This window comes from Chaetodon auriga, chromosome 12 (genome assembly GCF_051107435.1).
Source record: "Chaetodon auriga isolate fChaAug3 chromosome 12, fChaAug3.hap1, whole genome shotgun sequence".
In the NCBI taxonomy this organism is placed as follows: Eukaryota; Metazoa; Chordata; class Actinopteri; order Chaetodontiformes; family Chaetodontidae; genus Chaetodon; species Chaetodon auriga.
Genome location: NC_135085.1, coordinates 11,077,473 through 11,095,176, shown reverse-complemented (window position 1 = coordinate 11,095,176; position 17,704 = coordinate 11,077,473). Strand labels below are relative to the sequence as shown.

Genomic DNA, 17,704 nt, shown 5'->3' with positions numbered 1-17,704 from the left:
TGGTCCTGTTAAATTGTGAGTGTTGGATCCATCCCAGGCAGGATCGTGTGTGAGGCGGGGGCATCATTACACCGTCTGTCTGCTATTGATTTCTCAAACATCAGTCCCCTGTGTGTTTAGATATGGTGAGATGAACCTGATGAGACTGATCTCACATTGTGCAGTGGAAATATAAAGCCTGTAACCACATCAAGCCTCACTAATGTCTTCTTTTTCACTCTGTGGTGCCCTGCGGTTTTTACTTTTAGACTGCATGAGTATCTCTCTGGCAGAGTGTGAGCTGTATTTACCGCTGCAGGAGCTGATGAGCAGCGCATTAGCTGTTTACTTTCTGAAGTGGAAACTGCAGACTTGACACTTGGGAGAACTTACAGCCAAATACTTTACGGCCCAATTTTCCTCACTAAGGCCTCCCTCGGTAGATTAAATGCTCCCTCAGACACAATTAAAGATGCTGAAAATGTGTCAGCCCCAGTTCAATCATCAGGCTCTTCTGCATCTTACTGCACCTCCGACTGTTTATTTTGTAAAAGTGTCCGATGCATTTTGGATGACAACAACATGTATAGTTTAGTAAGCTTTCCTAAAAAACTAAGAAAAGGGTGAAGGGAAAGAAACATTTTTCAGACAGACATTTTTTCAAATTCACTTGGCTTTTATTCACATTTCATGTCTGTTGACATCTCAACTGCACCATCTGTCCATACATTCTACTACTTTTCTGAATGATCCTTTTCTCCCCATCCTAACTGATGAAAACAGGAGGTAAGAACACCATCATCACCATCATCACAAATAATAATAATAATAACAATAATAATAATAATAATAAAAGCAGCATTGAAGAAAACAACTTTTGATTTCTCTCCCTTCATCACCAGCATCTTAGTATTAAAATTACCTGAATGCAACCATCAACGATCAGTTAAAAAACAAACAGAACTAGATAAATAATCATCATCACCATCATCATGACCATCATCATCATCGTCCTACCATCATCAGAATCAGACTCCACACTCACAATAATATTAATAATAATAATGTAGGATACAAACTCAAGTAAAAAAAAAAAAGTGACTCAAGCTTTTTTTAGGAAAGAAAACATGATTGGTCTACAGTGTGTGTGTGTGTGTGTGTGTGTGTGTGTGTGTGTGTGTGTGTGTGTGTGTCTGTGTGTGTGTCTGTGTGTGTGTGTCTCTCTCCGTGTGCGTGCGCACTGGACATTTTGAGCAACAAACACATCTGCAGTAGCAGTAATGTTCCTCCATCCAGCTTCAGCCTTTATTATAGATCCAGTGAGACTAGACCTGCTCTGGTCCTGTTTGTTTGTTTGTTTGTTTGTTTGTTTGTTTGTTTGTTTGTTTGTTTGTTTGTTTGTGGTCATTAAGACAGTTGTGTGGAGAGCAGACAGATTCTGTCTGGTACCAATGAGCTACAGCAGGGTGCTACAACAGCAGGTGAGGCTCCTCTTACGGCCAACAGCATGTTAGCACTAGTTCCACTGCGACGGGCCACGACCTACACACACATTCACACACACCATGGCTTAGTATGAAATACTTTGGTGGTGGCTAACATCATAATACATAATTTAGTGTCCTGTGAGCAATGGTCCTCGGTGCAACTCAACACTACGTTGAACAGCGAGCAGTTTTGTCCTGTTTGTTTCTTTAATAAAGCCCCTTTCAGACATGCAGCTCGTTACATAAAAGTCATGAGTCGGACATTCCCATAACACTTCCACACAGTGCAACTCTTAATTTGATATCATCGCATTAACATTTAGGCTGCAGCAGCACAAAGTGTGCACATGGAAGGATTAAATGCACGTCTTCTTCCCTTATTAAAGGGGTTTCTCACTATGACCAATGAGGTTCAGCAGCAAAGAGGTTTGCTGATTTGACATTAGAGATTTGTGAATCTCTTCTGTCTGCTCTTCTGATGGGTTTTAAGTTCCTGATAGGTGCTTGTTCATTTCTGAATATTTAAAGTTACAGAGAAATAACAAAGATTTGAGGGCAAGTTTTTGGGAACTTTAAGAGCACTGTAACAAATTTACCACTCAATTATTATTTCCTATGACCAATGGAAAAAAAATCTGTTCAACATAGTTAAGTTTATTTTTTCATGTTATCCAAGTTAATTGAATGGATGAAATGATGAACATCCTGGCCACAAAAATGCTTTACATACAGCATTTAATCTGTACGTGTGCACTGTTGGACATTGTAGTATGATTCAATACGGTTTCTTCATATCATCAAGTTTCAGCTCCTCTGCTCTTTCTCACATACTAGCTATTAAAATGCTGTACAAGCATAGTCAACATGACCATGATGAGCCCCTTTAACTGATGTTTCCACGTTTGAAAAGGGTTTAACTCTCATCAAATGTCAGCATAAAGCTTGGCATGCTTTATTTCTCTGACCGAACTTTGCGTGCACCTTCCAGCCATGTTTTGATCTACTCTGTATGTGATGTGAGCTTTTGGTCGGGACCCGAGTCAGTCAGATAAAAATCAACATTAGTGCTAAAATCCTCTTGGACATCTGTGCTCTGCAGCCTGCCACCTGTGCTAGTGGAGACCATGAATACACACCGTGGAATCCAACAGCAATGATTCGGTCACTGACTGTGTGTCAGAAAGGCCTCCAGGGATAGGATTAGTGTGCTTTCTCTGCGCAGTTTTTTATTCTCATCACTAGGTGGCGGTGGTTGTCTTACCACTGTCACCTCCTCACCACAGCATGCCATCAGAGGATGGGTTTTCTTTCTGGATGAGTGAGAAACTGATGGGATACCATCATTAATAATTTATTTCAAGTCAAAAACGAAAGAAAAAGCAGCTGGAAATCCAAAAGAAGCTGGTGCTGTCCTGTTCTTTGTTTGAAAGCCTGGATTTCCTCCATCAGTTAATCCACCATCTTTCTCCCCATCCTTTTATAAATCCATCTTTTGTAGAGCAGCGGCGCTCACAGTGTGGACGTTCAGCATCCCCTCCTTGCATTCTTTAATTAATTGCTTTATTCCATCCATCTTTTAGACTTTCTGGTGGTCTGCTTTGTGTCCTTATACTCCCAGTTGTCTCTGCTGGTGTCAGTCACTGGTACTGGAGGTAATTTTTCAGAGACTGGGGCAGCGGGAGGCTCTCGATCTCCTGAAGCCGCTCCCGGCCCAACGCCAGGCGGGCCGCACGCCGACACAGGTCCATCAGAGGAAGAGGCTCGGCTGAAGAGAGGGACAAAGAGAGAGGGATGGAGTTAGAAAATGACTTGAAAGTGTGAGTTAATGACTTTCACGGTTTGGTTCATGTGTATACTTGCACCTCGGCCTTTAACACATGCATAATACATCTTAATATCTGTTATGCATGAATGAGTGAGAAACAGGAGTAGAGGGGTAGAGGGAGTGACGATGCACACCTTTAAATATTTAAACCTCTTCCATGCGCGCGCACACACATGCCACCAGTAACACCTGTTTGTATTGTCACATTACGCTGAGACCATTTAAACCCAAATGCCGTCTGTTACCCTGACGCTCTATCTACTTTACAAAAAATGATCTGGGATTTGGAGAACTCATAGATCTTTATCTGTGTTATGTGTCCACGTTTCCCTCTATACTCTGAGCTCCTGGTCAGCTCAGCTTCTTTGACCTTCATCTTCACATGAGGGTTAAGGAGGTAACAGATACAGGAGGCTGCGGTCTGAGCTGCAGGACACACAAACCGCAGAGGAGAGGAGGTGGAAAGATGGTGCTTTGGGTGAAACCTGCTTAAATCGTGCTGCTGTTGTAGTTTAATAGTCCACGATCATATGAATTCCTCAAGTGATGTCAGTGAGCACATCTACCTGTATGGTCCTGTAATAATTCCTACCTACAAAAACCATAAACTATACACAAACCTCAAAAAACCCACAATATATATGGCTCTAGAGCCTGATCAATACATCAGCTAATTTTAGCTTAGCATAGATAAGGGGTCGGGTTTCAATTGCCAGTTCCATTTTGGATCTGGTTCCAGGTTAACAAAAATCCAGGTTTGTTCTGACGCAAACAAGTTTCTTATTTTTCCTTTTCTTTGCATCATTCAGGTAACGCCTTCTTATTTGTAGCCGATTGTTGCTTTTGCCAGTTAAATTAAGGTAATAAACGACACTCCTACAGTGGCTCAAATGAGACTTTTGGTTGCTGCCTCGTTAAGTCAGTGGTTGTACTTAGCTAAAGGTCTGTACCACCACAGTACACCTGCAGCACGGTGAATCTGAGAGAAATGATCTCGCTGATCCCTTCACTTCAGCTTCAGTTGAATCTTTCGTGCCTTCTTATTTCAGTATTTTAAGCTCATCAGCTTCACAGTTCAGTAACAGGACCTCCAGGTTTTGAAGTCAAAGGGCTCGTATGAAATAAACTAATGAAGTTCTGAAAAGTGAGCATGCTACAGCTGTGATTCCACTGTGTCATATTTAATTAACATTTCATATCTTTCGCTGCTTATCTCATTTTCAGGTGAGACGAGGAGGGAACTTTAATTAGACTGCTACTCAAAGTTGAGGTTTCTGCCTTCTTGGACAGAAGTGATTACAGATGAGTTATAAACATTAAAAGCTAAAGCCGGTTAAATTTGACAAGGTGTTAGAGAGGATTCAGTCTGGATTAAAAGCTTTCAAACCCCAACCCTACGCAGACATATTGGTATATGTTGGCATATAGATCAGAAGACGCTGCAGTTAAGAAATGGTGTCACCATTACATAGTTTATCCACCAGAGAGCAGTCATTTCTCACCCTCAGCTTAATAAATTCAGGAGGATGTTACAGGATACCTACAGCAGCGGGAAACATCTTTAAGCAATCTTTTCTTCCTTACTGAACAAATGTCTTTTTATTAGTGACTGCTGTTGCTTTTATGGTGTCTATCTAAGATATTTATTCATTGTTATTATTGTAGCACTTTTTCCCCACCGTTTATTATTACAGGCCCTAACCCTTATTTATTTATTTATTTGTTGTATTTATCGATTTTTTTTTTTCCCACCTCACCATGTGCTTTTCTTTGAAGTCAAATAATTTCCATGTGAGTGGACAATTCGTGTTCATATATCATTATTAGAAATGTTTAAACTCCGGCATCAGTTGGTCTTTTTTCTCCACTTCTTCAAGAGCAAGAAATGCCAATGCACTAGAAACAGTTTTTAACAGTCTAGCTGGATGTGTAATGTGTGAATGACTGATAAATCTGACTGATGTTGACTAAAACCGATTTCACTGGCGCAGTCCTTTCAGCTTGTTCCCGCTGTCATTAGTGTTTCATCTGACAACAGAGTTAGATAACACGCCTTGCTTGTTGAGAAGACAGGAGGAGGATATGGCTGAAATCTAAAATGCCCCAAGGATCAGTTGATTACATTTTTATCATGGTCTGGATGTGCTGGAGGAAAGTCCAGTTTCCGACAATCACAACCAGCCAACAAACAACTAATAAACACAAACTATAAACAGAAACTTTCTCATTTACTGCCAATTATCTACTCTTTGTCCTTCTCCCTTCATTGAGTCTTAACAACTTGGCCTCATGCTGTAGACTTCCTCCACAAGGGTTTTATTGTATCATCAGTTTCAATTAATAGTAATGACCATGTCTGATTAGCCTAATTACACAGCACAGCGGAGTGCGAGAGAGGAGAGAGGCACGTTACCAAAATGAACTCCATGATCCAACAACCCACCCACCCCTCACACACTCTGGCACATACTGTACAGTACATGGATTACTGCACTGCACTGCCTCTAGTGACCCCACCAACACAGCAGCACCCAATCATCAGTACACCAACTGGAAGAACATGCAGGGAAATGGGGCAGAACAATAAAAATGGAAGTCATTCAGATGGAAAGGTGGAGGAGAGGGAAACAGTAAAAAGTAAAGAGGAGGGATGGAAATGAAAGAATCACGGTCAAACATGCAAATTACAACTGCGAAAATCTCCGATCACTTGATGTGTGAATGTGTAAAGCTGCAGAAAACGGGCTAGTGTAAGTGGAAACAGCCTTCAAGATAATGTCTTTATCTTGTAACAGGCTGTAATTAGTGGTACGTATCTTATTTTGGAGGCGTGAAGTGCTTTGCAAGGATCCTCAGTGACATTAGAGCACAGCTAGGCCATCAGTCTGTCTCTCCCTGCTGTTGTTGTTTAGGAAAAGCTACACTCTGCCATCACCCGTTGTAATTCTGGACGTCCTCTACCACCTGCTTCTGTAGCTGCACCACTGTGTGTGTGTGTGCGCACGCGTGTTTGTGTTCGTTCAAGGTTAAACCAACAGGATAAAGGACACCCCGGCTTCTACACACATATATACAGGACACACACACTCCTCATACATCCACTTCAGCTCAACACGTGTGTGTCCTTGCTGTGTGACTGTCACATTAATGCTCATCCACACTCTCAGAGACCACAGGTCTTCACTTGTGATGATGACGCGTCAGCTCTGTTGATTTTTAGTCTGACCTCTGTTTGACTCTCAGTTTTGCTGCAATTATGAGAGCTGCTCTCTTCACATTAATAGGATATACAGCAGCTGAATGCTATTGTATGGTGGCTGAGTGGCTTCAACATCAGATACAGTGAGTGTTTCACACAGGTCATTTTGTGCACTCAGTGGGACCATGCACATATATTATGGCTGCAACTAGCAATTATTTTCATTATAAATTCATCTGTTCATCTTTTGACAACTTAATTGTTCATTTAGTCTATTCAATTTCAGAAAATAGTTAAAACAACAATTATAATTCGTCAGAGTTCAAGGTGATGTGTTCAGATTGTTTGTTTTGTCAAAACAACAGTCTAAAACCCAAAGATATTAGATTTACAATGACAAGAAACTGAGAAAATAAAAATGCTACCACCCTGAAAGGTGGGAATTTGACAGCACAACAGACTCCTCACAGTGGTAGAGCGTTAATCAGTGGCATTATCCAGATGTCATCTGAATTAATTAGTTTTTATTTTGTGAAGGGTTGGTTTACTGCCTCACTTTTAAATCCATGACTTCTCTCAGTAGATGAGTTGAGGCTGGTTGCGTGGTGTCATTTCCCTTTAAAGGATCACTCAAACACTGGGAATACCCTTTGTATTTTCCTGAAGTACTGCGCTGACTTCCACAATTAATCAACTGTGAGACTGACTGGTCAATTCATTGACTAATTGTTTCAGCTCTAATGTATATCAACATATAGAAAATGACTAATTAAGAGCAACTCACAGTGGGTCACAATGGTTTAGATGATTGTTTGACTTAAATGTAGGTACAGTGTGAAGGCTGAACAACGGAGCAGCCTCTCATTAACAGCTCTAAATATAACACACTGATGCTAAGCTGGCTTTACTGCCACCCTGGCTGATGACCAGAGACAGAAAAGTGTTTACTGACAACTGCTTTTGATTGGCTGAAGTCTGCTGTGGCCGCAGTATATTTGCACACATTTGGCTCATTAGCTGCATGTGCATAGGAAGGGGAGCGATTTTGTACCAAACAAATAATCTCATTGGCTCTTTAGTGCTCAGTTATGTGGAGACAACCTCAGAAGACAACGCTGCGGTTGCTGGGGGGAAGGAACCACTGCCAACTCTGTCTTTCTCCGTCTTTCTTTCTTTAGTCCCCTCTGGAGAAAACTATTGGAGGACTTAAAATAGTAAAAGGTGAAAAGCAGACTGAAAAAGGAAAAATTCACTACTTAGTCTCTATAGCCAAAACAGAGACTTAATTAGCCTCCGTTAGTGAAATCAAAAGACCCTCAAACCTCCAGGAGGAGTCATTTCTACCTCAAAGCCAAATGATCCACAACAGCACTGCTCTGTCTGCCAGATCATATCAGGAATACTTTCTGTGGAGCCCTTTTCTGTACTGCACTATTAATGCCTTCATGGTGAAATCGAATGATTACCTCAACTTCATTAAGCTTTTATCATAATGCATTAAGATGTCTTTTAACAAAAGCCACAAAGTATGATGTTCATAAGGCTTTTGAAAACAATTCGTAAACACTGATGCATTTTATGTTGCCCATTTGTTGGTAAAGACTTGCATCATTAGCATTCATTTATCATGTTCTTGGCCACCTGATGAACGTAAGTCCAAGTCACTCTTTTAGCTCAGTTTTTAGCTCCTAATGGAAATATTTGGCTCTTTTAACTGCTGATGATTTAGTGTGTTCACCAGGTAGTCGATAACTGTGTCTGTCTGCTGTTTGTTGCTGGGCTGGTATTGTAAAACACGTTTTTAGAGTTTTTTTTTTTTTTTTTGCCCACCTTGCTGAAAGGTGGAGTTGAGGGGAAGGGCAGAGTGAAAATTAGCTGTGGGTTTGTCATAGAGAGATCCCTTTCACATACGAGTAGTCATTTCATGCACTGTTAATGTAAAAATATTGATTATAGCAGCATTAACTATTCAAAAACATGCGCCTTTGCAAAATGGACAGATGGATTATGAACATGTGTTAATTTTAATCTTGAAAAATACTGTCATCATGCTTTCATTGCCTTTCAGTGTGATTTTAAGACATCATTAATGCATTAAAACAGCTTTTACCATAGCATGTATTAAACATGTGTCACACTGTGTTATGTGGGTACATACAATATAATGCTCCAGAGCCCAGGTGTCTGCTCATAATATTGTCCTCGCCCCAGGTGATCCATTAGCTGCACTATAAGATGAAATCATCTCCACATTAATCATCTGCTGCCCTCCAGATGTACATAATGGCCTTGTATTGCATTTTACAACTAATTAACTGGGCTTAATAACTTCTATTGCAATACACAGTGCATTAACAATAAGATTTATTCTTAATGAGACACTTTCTGTCTTATCCCAGCATCTCCTCAAGTGGTGAGACAAGCTAATGAAGAGGGAAAGTGAGGATGAACTGACGAGCAGCAGGTCATTTACCCCTGCATCGTTACACACTCAGTGCATTAAGAGGAATTACGCTTCAAAATGCTGTAGGATTGAATATCATCACTACGGGTAAATTGCTTCACCTGTAGTTCAACACTGAGGTACAGAGGAGCAGCCGGAAACAGTGATTATGGTGTTACTTCCATTAAAAAACTGTTTTCTCGGGTCAGATAATGTCTGCTCTTAGTGCTGATCTCTCCCGCCCTGAATTAAAACTGTTAGCTAAAAAACAGCGAGGTGAATTGTGAACGACCCCTGTGGGTCCCATTAGTGCAGAAAACAATTAAAAAGAAGATTATGAGCATGAATCATGTTATGTGCTTCCTTTCCTCTTTTGTTGGGAATCAAACCAGCAACGCTTCCACAATCTGCTGCGGTTGATTCATTTATACAAAGGTGGCAGATCTCTATAAATTTTGTGAGCAGGTTTTGTGGACGAGGACTACTAGCCAATATCAGATACCATGTGTGATGTGATCCAAGTCAGTGGCAAACTTTCTCCCTGATGAGACATTTTATATGGATATGAATTGTGACCCTGCGTCTGCTGCTACGGGAACAAGAAGTAATAGGGGCACACGATGTGACACGACGCCTGTAATGAGATGCAGTGCAGCGCAGGATTTATTGTCTGTAGACAATGATAATGGGAGAGAGGGTGAAAATGGCAACGGCAGTATCGCTTTTATGATGGATGTAAAAATTGACCTGAGGGGAGGGCCAGGAGCTAAATAAAGCCTGACGGATGATGAGTGAGTTTAAAAGTAGAGAAGGAGTCGGTGGAAGAGAGGAAACGCTTAAAGTTGAGCTGAAATCTGCGTAAAGAAATAGGAACTGTGATGACACTGCAGTGATTGGCCATTTTTCAAAGGACGATAAAGACTGTTTTTGGACATATTTGTAGAGGAGGCGTGTAAGCATCATTCATGGACATTGAGAGCCAGCCTTGCTAGCACACACAGCATCACTGACTAAAGGACGTCACAGGACTGTAAAGCGTACGAACATTGATAGAAAACCTTTTTTCCACTTTTTCACGTGGTTTTATAGTGTTAATGATAAAAGACATCTGTCACTTTATGCTATTGAACATTTGGGAGGACCTGTTGTACTGTTAAAGAAGCTAGCAAGCTAGTCTAACTTCAAAGCTAAGTTTCCTTTGTAAGAAATACTGAGTTGTGTGATGTGAAGTGCATTAAGCAAAGATGGTGGAGATGACAAACACAAACGTCACATATAGAATAGTGAGCTCGGGAAAACATGATCCTCTCCTCTTTCTCTCCATCAAGTCTTCCTCCCTCCTTCGGCCACAGGTCCATCTAATCTGTAACAATACACCTCCTGCCTCTTTCCTCCTGCAACGCTGCTTCACCAGCGAAGAAACCCCTCTGCCTGCCTCCTTCTTTTCTCTTCATTGCTTTTCTTCCCTGCCCTTCTTTTGTACTCTTCTTTTTTTTCTGTTTTTCCATCGTTACACTGGCCAAGGTCGGAGTGTTTGATCTTCTCTGGCACATTAGAAATGATCGCTGTTGGGTGAAAGCTGTGTTATCTTCGAAATGTCAACAAGAGACAGAGAACTGGAGTGTATTTAGCTTGATGACAATGCAGTTTTTATCATTATCCGGTTGGTTCTGGAAGTGCTTCTAAGCCCAAGAGGTTGAAGAATTTAGAGGAGCATGTAATCCTTTAATCCTTTAATTAAAGTCAATAAATATGAAAATGAACAAAACTGTAATTACAAGGCTTTCACATGACAACAGTGGTAAAATTTGGACTAATGTACAGCTAACTGCAGTGCTCGCTCCTGAGCATGTGTACATACACACAGAGCGATCTGTTAAAGGGTGAAATTACCAACAGCTCAATCGTGTGACTTCTGGCATATTTCACAGCAAATGCTGCGTCTTTTCTCCCAATCTGATGCCATGCTATCGACTCACTGTGCTGTGTTTTCCTGGTAACACGAAACGCATACAAGAGCAAACATTTACGCAAAGGAAATCCACAAACGTGTCTCGGAAACATGTTGACAGGTAGAATAACCGATGCAAAGAGCACACATGCATGCAAGGTCACGAATACAGGAAATCAAACTGACAAAGACACACATCTCCAAATCAAGACAGATCAGAAAAAACTCAAATGGTGGAAAGTAAACAACATATACAGAAGCTTTGAGCTCACTCAAGGGCAAATAAGCCCAAGAGAGTCACATGTAGGGCTGGGTATTGAACTTCACTGCTTTTTGGCACCAAGAGAAAAGTTGTTTTAAGGCTGCTTGTATTTAGACATTTAACAATTTGAGAAGTTAAGCTTCCTCGGTTTAATAAAAGGAAGACTTTGTTGGAAAAACAAGCTTACATTCTTCAAAGGTTTGGTATCCATATCAAAACATGTAAAATGATATTCTGCCATAGTCAAATGGATTTGGCACGATAGTCTGTCTGCCTGACAGCAAAGAAATCTTCCAACAGCTCACATCAGGGCAGACTAATAAAAACTAATGTTCACAGCTGTGTGGCAGATGTTAAAATAAGAGATTCAGAGGAGTTTCTCAGGATCTTCATGTTTTGCCTGTGTGTAACCATCAGAGCAACTCTGAGCTGTGCAGACACTACAGCCTACCAGCGTTGTAGCTACTGTGACAAGAGTCAAAACTAATGGAACAGCATGCTCTACAGCTACCAGTTTCCATACTACAGAACAGATGTTTTATACTTCTCTAACAGTGAGCCAGTTTATATCTGCTTCAGGGCAGTAGAAGCAGCAGGTGAAGTGAGGTAGACACTTTTGCCATCCTCAGTTGGAAGCAAGTCCTTGGCAGGTCATGGTGGCCTGTGTCTGACACAAACACCTTTCATAAAACACACAGGTACGTTAGCTAATACGCTAAAGCTTTTGCTATTAAAATGAAGCAATTGTTAGATCAAAAATGCTATCTAACCTCAACTTCAGTCAGTAGCGCTTATGTATGCTCACTCTGTATTGTGACTCCAATACGGTATGAACAACAACACAACGCAGTCTAATACATATGAAGCCTGGATTGCAGATCTACTGAGAGAGGACAGCAGTGCAGTAAAAACGGCTTAATAATGTTTCTAATTGACGAGAAAATGAACATGAATGGCTGTATAGAGAACATGAATGTTCCTCACGTCACAACAAAGAGAGAAATTGAACAGAATAACCATGTTCAGACCTTGCTTAAAACAAAAAACAACACAACAAAGCGAAGGATTAGCAGGAGGTGTAGCTTTACTCCTGCACACAGCGTCCTCCTTTTCAAACACACAAGATGCTGAACCTGGCCAAACACCAACGTCCTTCAAAGCCACTGAGGGAAGCTGCCGTTATCTGAAACTATGTACCTCCGGTGGTGTCCTGTATCTTCTTCCCAGCACATTCTGTAACACCAGTTTTTAGCACAATCACACTTAAAGACACGTCGAGGCAGCGTGTTGTGCAGAACTAATGCAGTAATGTTGCTACAATCCACAGAAGATTTGTTAGAAAACCCTTTTGTACTAAAAAAAGGATGCAGCCACAGGGTGGGAGGACTAATGGGTACAAACATAGTTGTACTAAGTCCACCCCACACAGATTTAGGAGAGGAGGGTGTGAAAATCCTATTTTCTGAAGTCGTCCCTGAGCAAACTCCAATCTTGAGATATTTGGCGAGAGCTAACTTCGGTGCTTAAATTGTTTGTGCAGATCCTGCGGTATGAGTCATATCTAACCGGCCACATTAGTGTCACACAGAAAGATGGGCACTGTGGGCAGAGCTGGCTAGTACAGAGGAGTTGGTGGTAATACAAGCCATGCCAGTGTTTCTTTTTAAAGCCCTGTTCTCTCTTTACCATCCTGCATTACTGTAAATCCACTGTTCACCGTCTCCTCTGGGATGAGAGGCAAAGTGATAAGAGAAACAGGAGGTGGAGGAAAGATGTGAGGGAGAGCTCGGAAAATCAAGGGAGCGGGGGTGGAGGAGGTGGACTGGGGAGAGGAAGAGGAGAAAAGAGCAAAGTAGATAAAGCAGAGAAAGATGGGAAGAGGCCATGAGATGACAGAGGCGGATGGACAGAAAGAGGAGAGAGGGTGATGAACAGAGAAGGGAGAGAGCACAGCCGACCTGTCTGACTCTCAGTTATTCTTGACAGTAACAAACTGCAGGGAGGTGGACCTTATTCATAAAAATGTCAATATTAGAGGAAATGTGTTGGTATAATTTACTAAGCACGCCTTCAATTAATGTTCCTGCTTGCAAGCACTTTTTCAAACATGATGAACAATCTTTCATCCCCGTACAGTCTGCAGAGAAACTGCTGATGTTGATCCACTGTGGCATTTTGCTGGAGTGCATTTTCTCTTAAAAATAGATAACTTGTTCACAATCTGACAGAGAACGAGCGTAAGCAGTCCAATGGCAGATAAGGTGAAAAGGACAAGCAAATGTAATTGCTTAAAGCCACATTAATCAATATTTTTACTCAAACAGTAGAAAAGATGACTATGTAAAATCTGAAAGGTGTTACTTTAAGTGAAAAGCCACAGAGACAGATCCCGAAATTCTGCAGCTCTCCTCAGGTCCACATGGCATTTTAGTGTCTCCCAGCTTATTGTTTTGGTTTAATGGTCTGCTGTTTGGGTTCACTCTCATCATCTCATCAGCCTCATCTTCTGCCGTTGCAACAAAGTGAGCAGCTAGCTGGTGAACACAGTGGAGCATTTATTAGCTCAAGGGCCACATATTTCTAAAAGAAGAGTTGATATCTTACATTTGTCAAGTGGCTATAAACACCACTCACCTTATGTTTGTTATTCTGATATGATGTCAGTGTTGAATTTCAAGTCTGTAACACAGTGTCCAAGTAGCCAAAAAAATAATTAATGCAGGTGTGTCCACTAACACTAAGCGTTGTGTCACAGATAGGGTAAAGTAAATAACTGGAATAAAAGTGTAGTTGGGGTAAGATAAATGGGATTAATACGTAACTATCTGTCCCATTATTCGTTCAAGATATTACTGGAAATTGGCACACCATGCATGCAGAGATACTATTTTTATTAATTGGAAAGTGCCACAAAAAAATCTAATGTTCTTATCTTTTGACCTTGGTCATGCAGACAGTAACCAAGGAAGAAACATCAATAATTGATATCAGGTTAATTGATTCAGGGGCAAGAAAACTGTCCAAATATTAGACCAGTGTGTCGAGATGTGATGGGCAGCATCATTAGACAAGGTCACCCAATTCTATGGACGATTAGGGAAGCTTACTGTACAGCTGCGTGTGTCAAATGAAATGACAAAGACAGACATTAAACAAAGCAGGTGAACTTGACAGAGATGAGATCAGAAAAGTTATAGCTGAAAAAGAGGAAAAACCCAAAGGAAACTGCTCCTGCTGCTGTAGTGTCAGTGATTTACGTGTGAATGAAGGTGGGAAAAACACAAACACACACACACACACGCGTTAACACGTATGAGCTCTCACACGTGCGTACACACCCTCTCACATGTGCGCACACAGGATCTCACCAACAACCTGACCGAGGCAGACTGGGAAAAAACCTGGCTGGTCGTTCGCTGGCCCACCTGTCCACTCAGAGTGTGTGTTTATCAGTGTGCACGTTTGAGATTAGAGATAAAAACAGAGCGAGACATTGGAGAGGCTGGAGGGAAGAGACAGAAAGGTGTAGCTTTTCACTGCAGTGTAGTGTAAGACTCTACCTGCAGAGGTTTAAATTAGAAATCAGCTGACGTACAGGAAGAGGTGAAAGAACGTCACTTTAGAGTAGAATACAACCGTACATTATGCGTCATTATCACTAATGCTCACCTCCACTTCCAGCTAAAGTACAACTCATGGCTCAACACAACAAGTTTATACCTGCTGTCTGGAGGTTGACCAAAGTCATTCTGAGTAATGTGGAAATCACTAACTGAAGTTAGCTGATGAGGCAGTTGGATACAAAGAGGTAAATTACAGCATTTCATCACAAATGACAGACTGGGCTCTTAAACATGAGCATGTGAGCATGGACTTCTCTTAAAGCGGTGTGACTGCAATTTAATATCACACTCCCAGAAAGTGCCTTAAGGGTGAGGGTTGCACAAAAACAAAAGATGACACATAGCACGTGCACAAACACACACATTCAGAGTCAGCATAAACTATAATCTGTGAGGCGCACAAGCTCAGGTTGAGGCTGCAGACAGACCAAACATGAGAGCACTGATAATGAGAGAGAAAGAGGGCGGAAGTAAATAAGAAGCATGAGGTTACTGTGAACAACCAGGAACTCAACACACACAAAAAAAGTTAGTGAACTGTGAATGTTTTGCAGTATCAGGATGTACTGGAAACAGTCGATTCTGTGATGTAACTCTCTATCCTGTTGTAATGCAACAAAGCGTCTATACAGCCTCCATAACCATCGCTTTTGGTCCTTCTGCTGTGAGTATGCCTCATGTTGCTCATCAAAAGCAGTAAGCGACACCGGTTAAACATTGTACAAAACATTGTGATAACAATCTGTTATCTCTCTATAAAACAGTAAAACATCAAATTCATTGGGAGCCTTCCTGAAAGACAGCGAAGCTGTTTGATAGAAATCATAAAAGTCTTGGTAGTTGTATATTCCTCAAGACTGCCAAGTCAGCAAAAGTGGGAGGTGCTTCAATCCACAACTGATAAGAAGAAGGTGTGCTCAGAGAGTGCTCAGCCATCAAACAGTCAAGCAAGTCAAGAAGGCAGTACAGAGTGACAATACTCCTATAAGAAGAGTTAGCGTGTGGGGTATTATTCCTGTGAACCTGGTTTCAGGCGTCCCTGATGTAGTGCCGCCATTATTGTGGAAAGATATACACCTGCAGTCTCCAAGAATCATTCACAAGGAAAGACAATGGGAAGCCGCAACCCTCCGGGAAACGTTGGTATGTTCAGTTTTAAATCTGAGATACAAATTTGTTGACAGTTTTCTAAAATGCTGGAGCCATGATTTCTTTTTTTGCCAAACATCTTGCAGATGCACAGAATTCATACTTTGCATTTTGAACCCTGCTAAATATCAGGGCCAGTGATGGCCGTTCGGTGCACTGCGATCAGCTCCAGACCAGACCAGTTCTGTACTCGAATACAACAGCAGGGAGATGTTAGGAACAAATGTTTACTCACTAAAGTAATGCTAGATACACTCTGTATGTGACTTCAGTAATTGATCAGTCTGTAACAAGCATACAGCACAACACTACAGAGAGAGAGGGCTCAAGCTATCTGCTGCAGATTAAAGGCTTCCTCTCTTCTCTTTCCAGCCTCTCGAGAACTAAATATTTTGCTGGTTGGTCCCAGACGGACAGGCAAGAGCTCTACTGGTAACACCCTGCTGGGCCGGGGTCAGGTTTTTGAGACCAGAGGAGGCGGGGCCAGCACAGCTGCCAGCACCATCACAGCTGGATGTCACATGAGCGTGGTGGACGCACAGGGTTGGGGTTCATCTGAGGAGTTTGTCCCCCAAGAGGAGAAAACTGAACTGCTGAGAGCGGTGTCTCTCTGTGGACCCGGAGGGCCTCATGTTGTTCTGTTAGTGATCCCTCTGCTGGACTTCACTGAGCCAGAGAGGAGAGCAGTGGAGAGGAGGATGGAGATCTTGACCTCTACAGTCTGGAGGCACACAATGGTGTTGTTCACATGTGGAGACTGGCTGCGGGGAAGAGGGCGCAGTGTGGAGGAGCACATCCAATCAGGAGGCCCCTCCTTGCATTGGCTGATGGAGAAGTGCCGCTATCGATACCACGTGTTTGATAACAAGACAGGTGTCACTGGCAAGCAAGAGAGAAGAAAGCAGGAGGTGAAGGGAGGTGGGAAGAAACAGGAAGGGATTTGGCGGAAGAAAATTATCAAGAGGGCGGGACAGAAGAGCACAGGTGAGGCAGATGGGAGAAAAGAAGGAGAGCAGGAGCAGGTGAGAGAGCTGCTGAGTAAAGTGGAGAATATGTTGCAGGAGAACGGAGGGTGGCACTTCTCCCTTCACATGTACCAAGAGCTGGAGGAGGAGTGGAGCCGCAGAGAGCAGGAGCTGAGAGCTCGACTGAAGGCAGAGACAGGTGTGAGGAGAAAACAAAAGACACCAGAGACGAAGATAAACATGGAGCCAGAGCAGGAGCAGAGGTTGGAGACACAAGAGGGGGAGCAGGTAGATAGCCTGAGGATAGAGCATGAGAACAAGGAGGAATGTGTGGAAAGGAAGATGAAGAGAGGGGAAGATGAAGTGGAGAGAGTGAAGGTAGAGCTTAGGAGACAGAGCAGTGAGGAGGATGGTTATGACAGCGGAGGAGAGAGGGAGGAGAGCACTGAGGTGGAAACTGAAATGATGGCTCCATGGCGGCCTAATGGGGGTCAAAGCTTAGCCTTCAGTCCAATCAGAGGGCTTGCCTGAAACAGCAATGCTCACAATCAGCTGAAAGTGCCACACTGACACATTTACTCTTTCATGCTGTGACAGTGAATCTGTGAAAACTCTTGTTGTCATGTGATGACCCACCAGCGATAAACAACTGCACATCCTCACATCGGGCTTCAGAGGCCAGGACATTTCCTGCTCCACGGAGGCAGCATTTCCTCTGAAAATGTGCAATGTTAAAGGAGTAGTTCCACATTTTGTACTGTAAATAGGACACTTCAGCCCACAGCTGGTTAGCTTCACCTAGCATCAAGGCTTAAAGGCGA

The 17,704-nt window shown here is 42.2% G+C and overlaps 2 protein-coding genes across 6 annotated transcripts in view; one reads left to right on the top strand and one right to left on the bottom strand.

Annotated features, from left to right (window-relative positions):
• Nucleotides 1-584: 584 nt before the first annotated feature.
• Nucleotides 585-17,704, bottom strand: part of LOC143329853 (SPRY domain-containing SOCS box protein 4-like) — a 75,847-nt gene continuing 58,727 nt past the window's right edge. For all 5 annotated transcript variants that reach the window (XM_076745966.1, XM_076745969.1, XM_076745967.1 and 2 more), the window contains one exon: nucleotides 585-3,231. In XM_076745966.1, the coding sequence (XP_076602081.1) occupies nucleotides 3,104-3,231 (128 nt within the window). In that variant the 3' untranslated portion in view covers nucleotides 585-3,103. The remainder of the gene's footprint in view (nucleotides 3,232-17,704) is intronic.
• LOC143329183 (GTPase IMAP family member 6) lies at nucleotides 15,882-17,414 on the top strand. The gene is made up of 3 exons (XM_076744964.1): nucleotides 15,882-15,912; nucleotides 16,291-16,791; nucleotides 16,924-17,414. Exons 1-3 carry the CDS (start codon nucleotides 15,882-15,884, stop codon nucleotides 17,412-17,414), a joined length of 1,023 nt encoding a protein of 340 aa, XP_076601079.1.

Excerpts from the sequence above, each read along its gene's own strand:
- LOC143329183 (XM_076744964.1), top strand. The coding sequence starts at position 15,882 with ATGGGAAGCCGCAACCCTCCGGGAAACGTTG. Across the intron at positions 15,913-16,290 it reads CAACCCTCCGGGAAACGTTG|CCTCTCGAGAACTAAATATT; the intron begins GTATGTTCAGTT and ends TTCTCTTTCCAG. Across the intron at positions 16,792-16,923 it reads CGTGTTTGATAACAAGACAG|AAGGAGAGCAGGAGCAGGTG; the intron begins GTGTCACTGGCA and ends ATGGGAGAAAAG.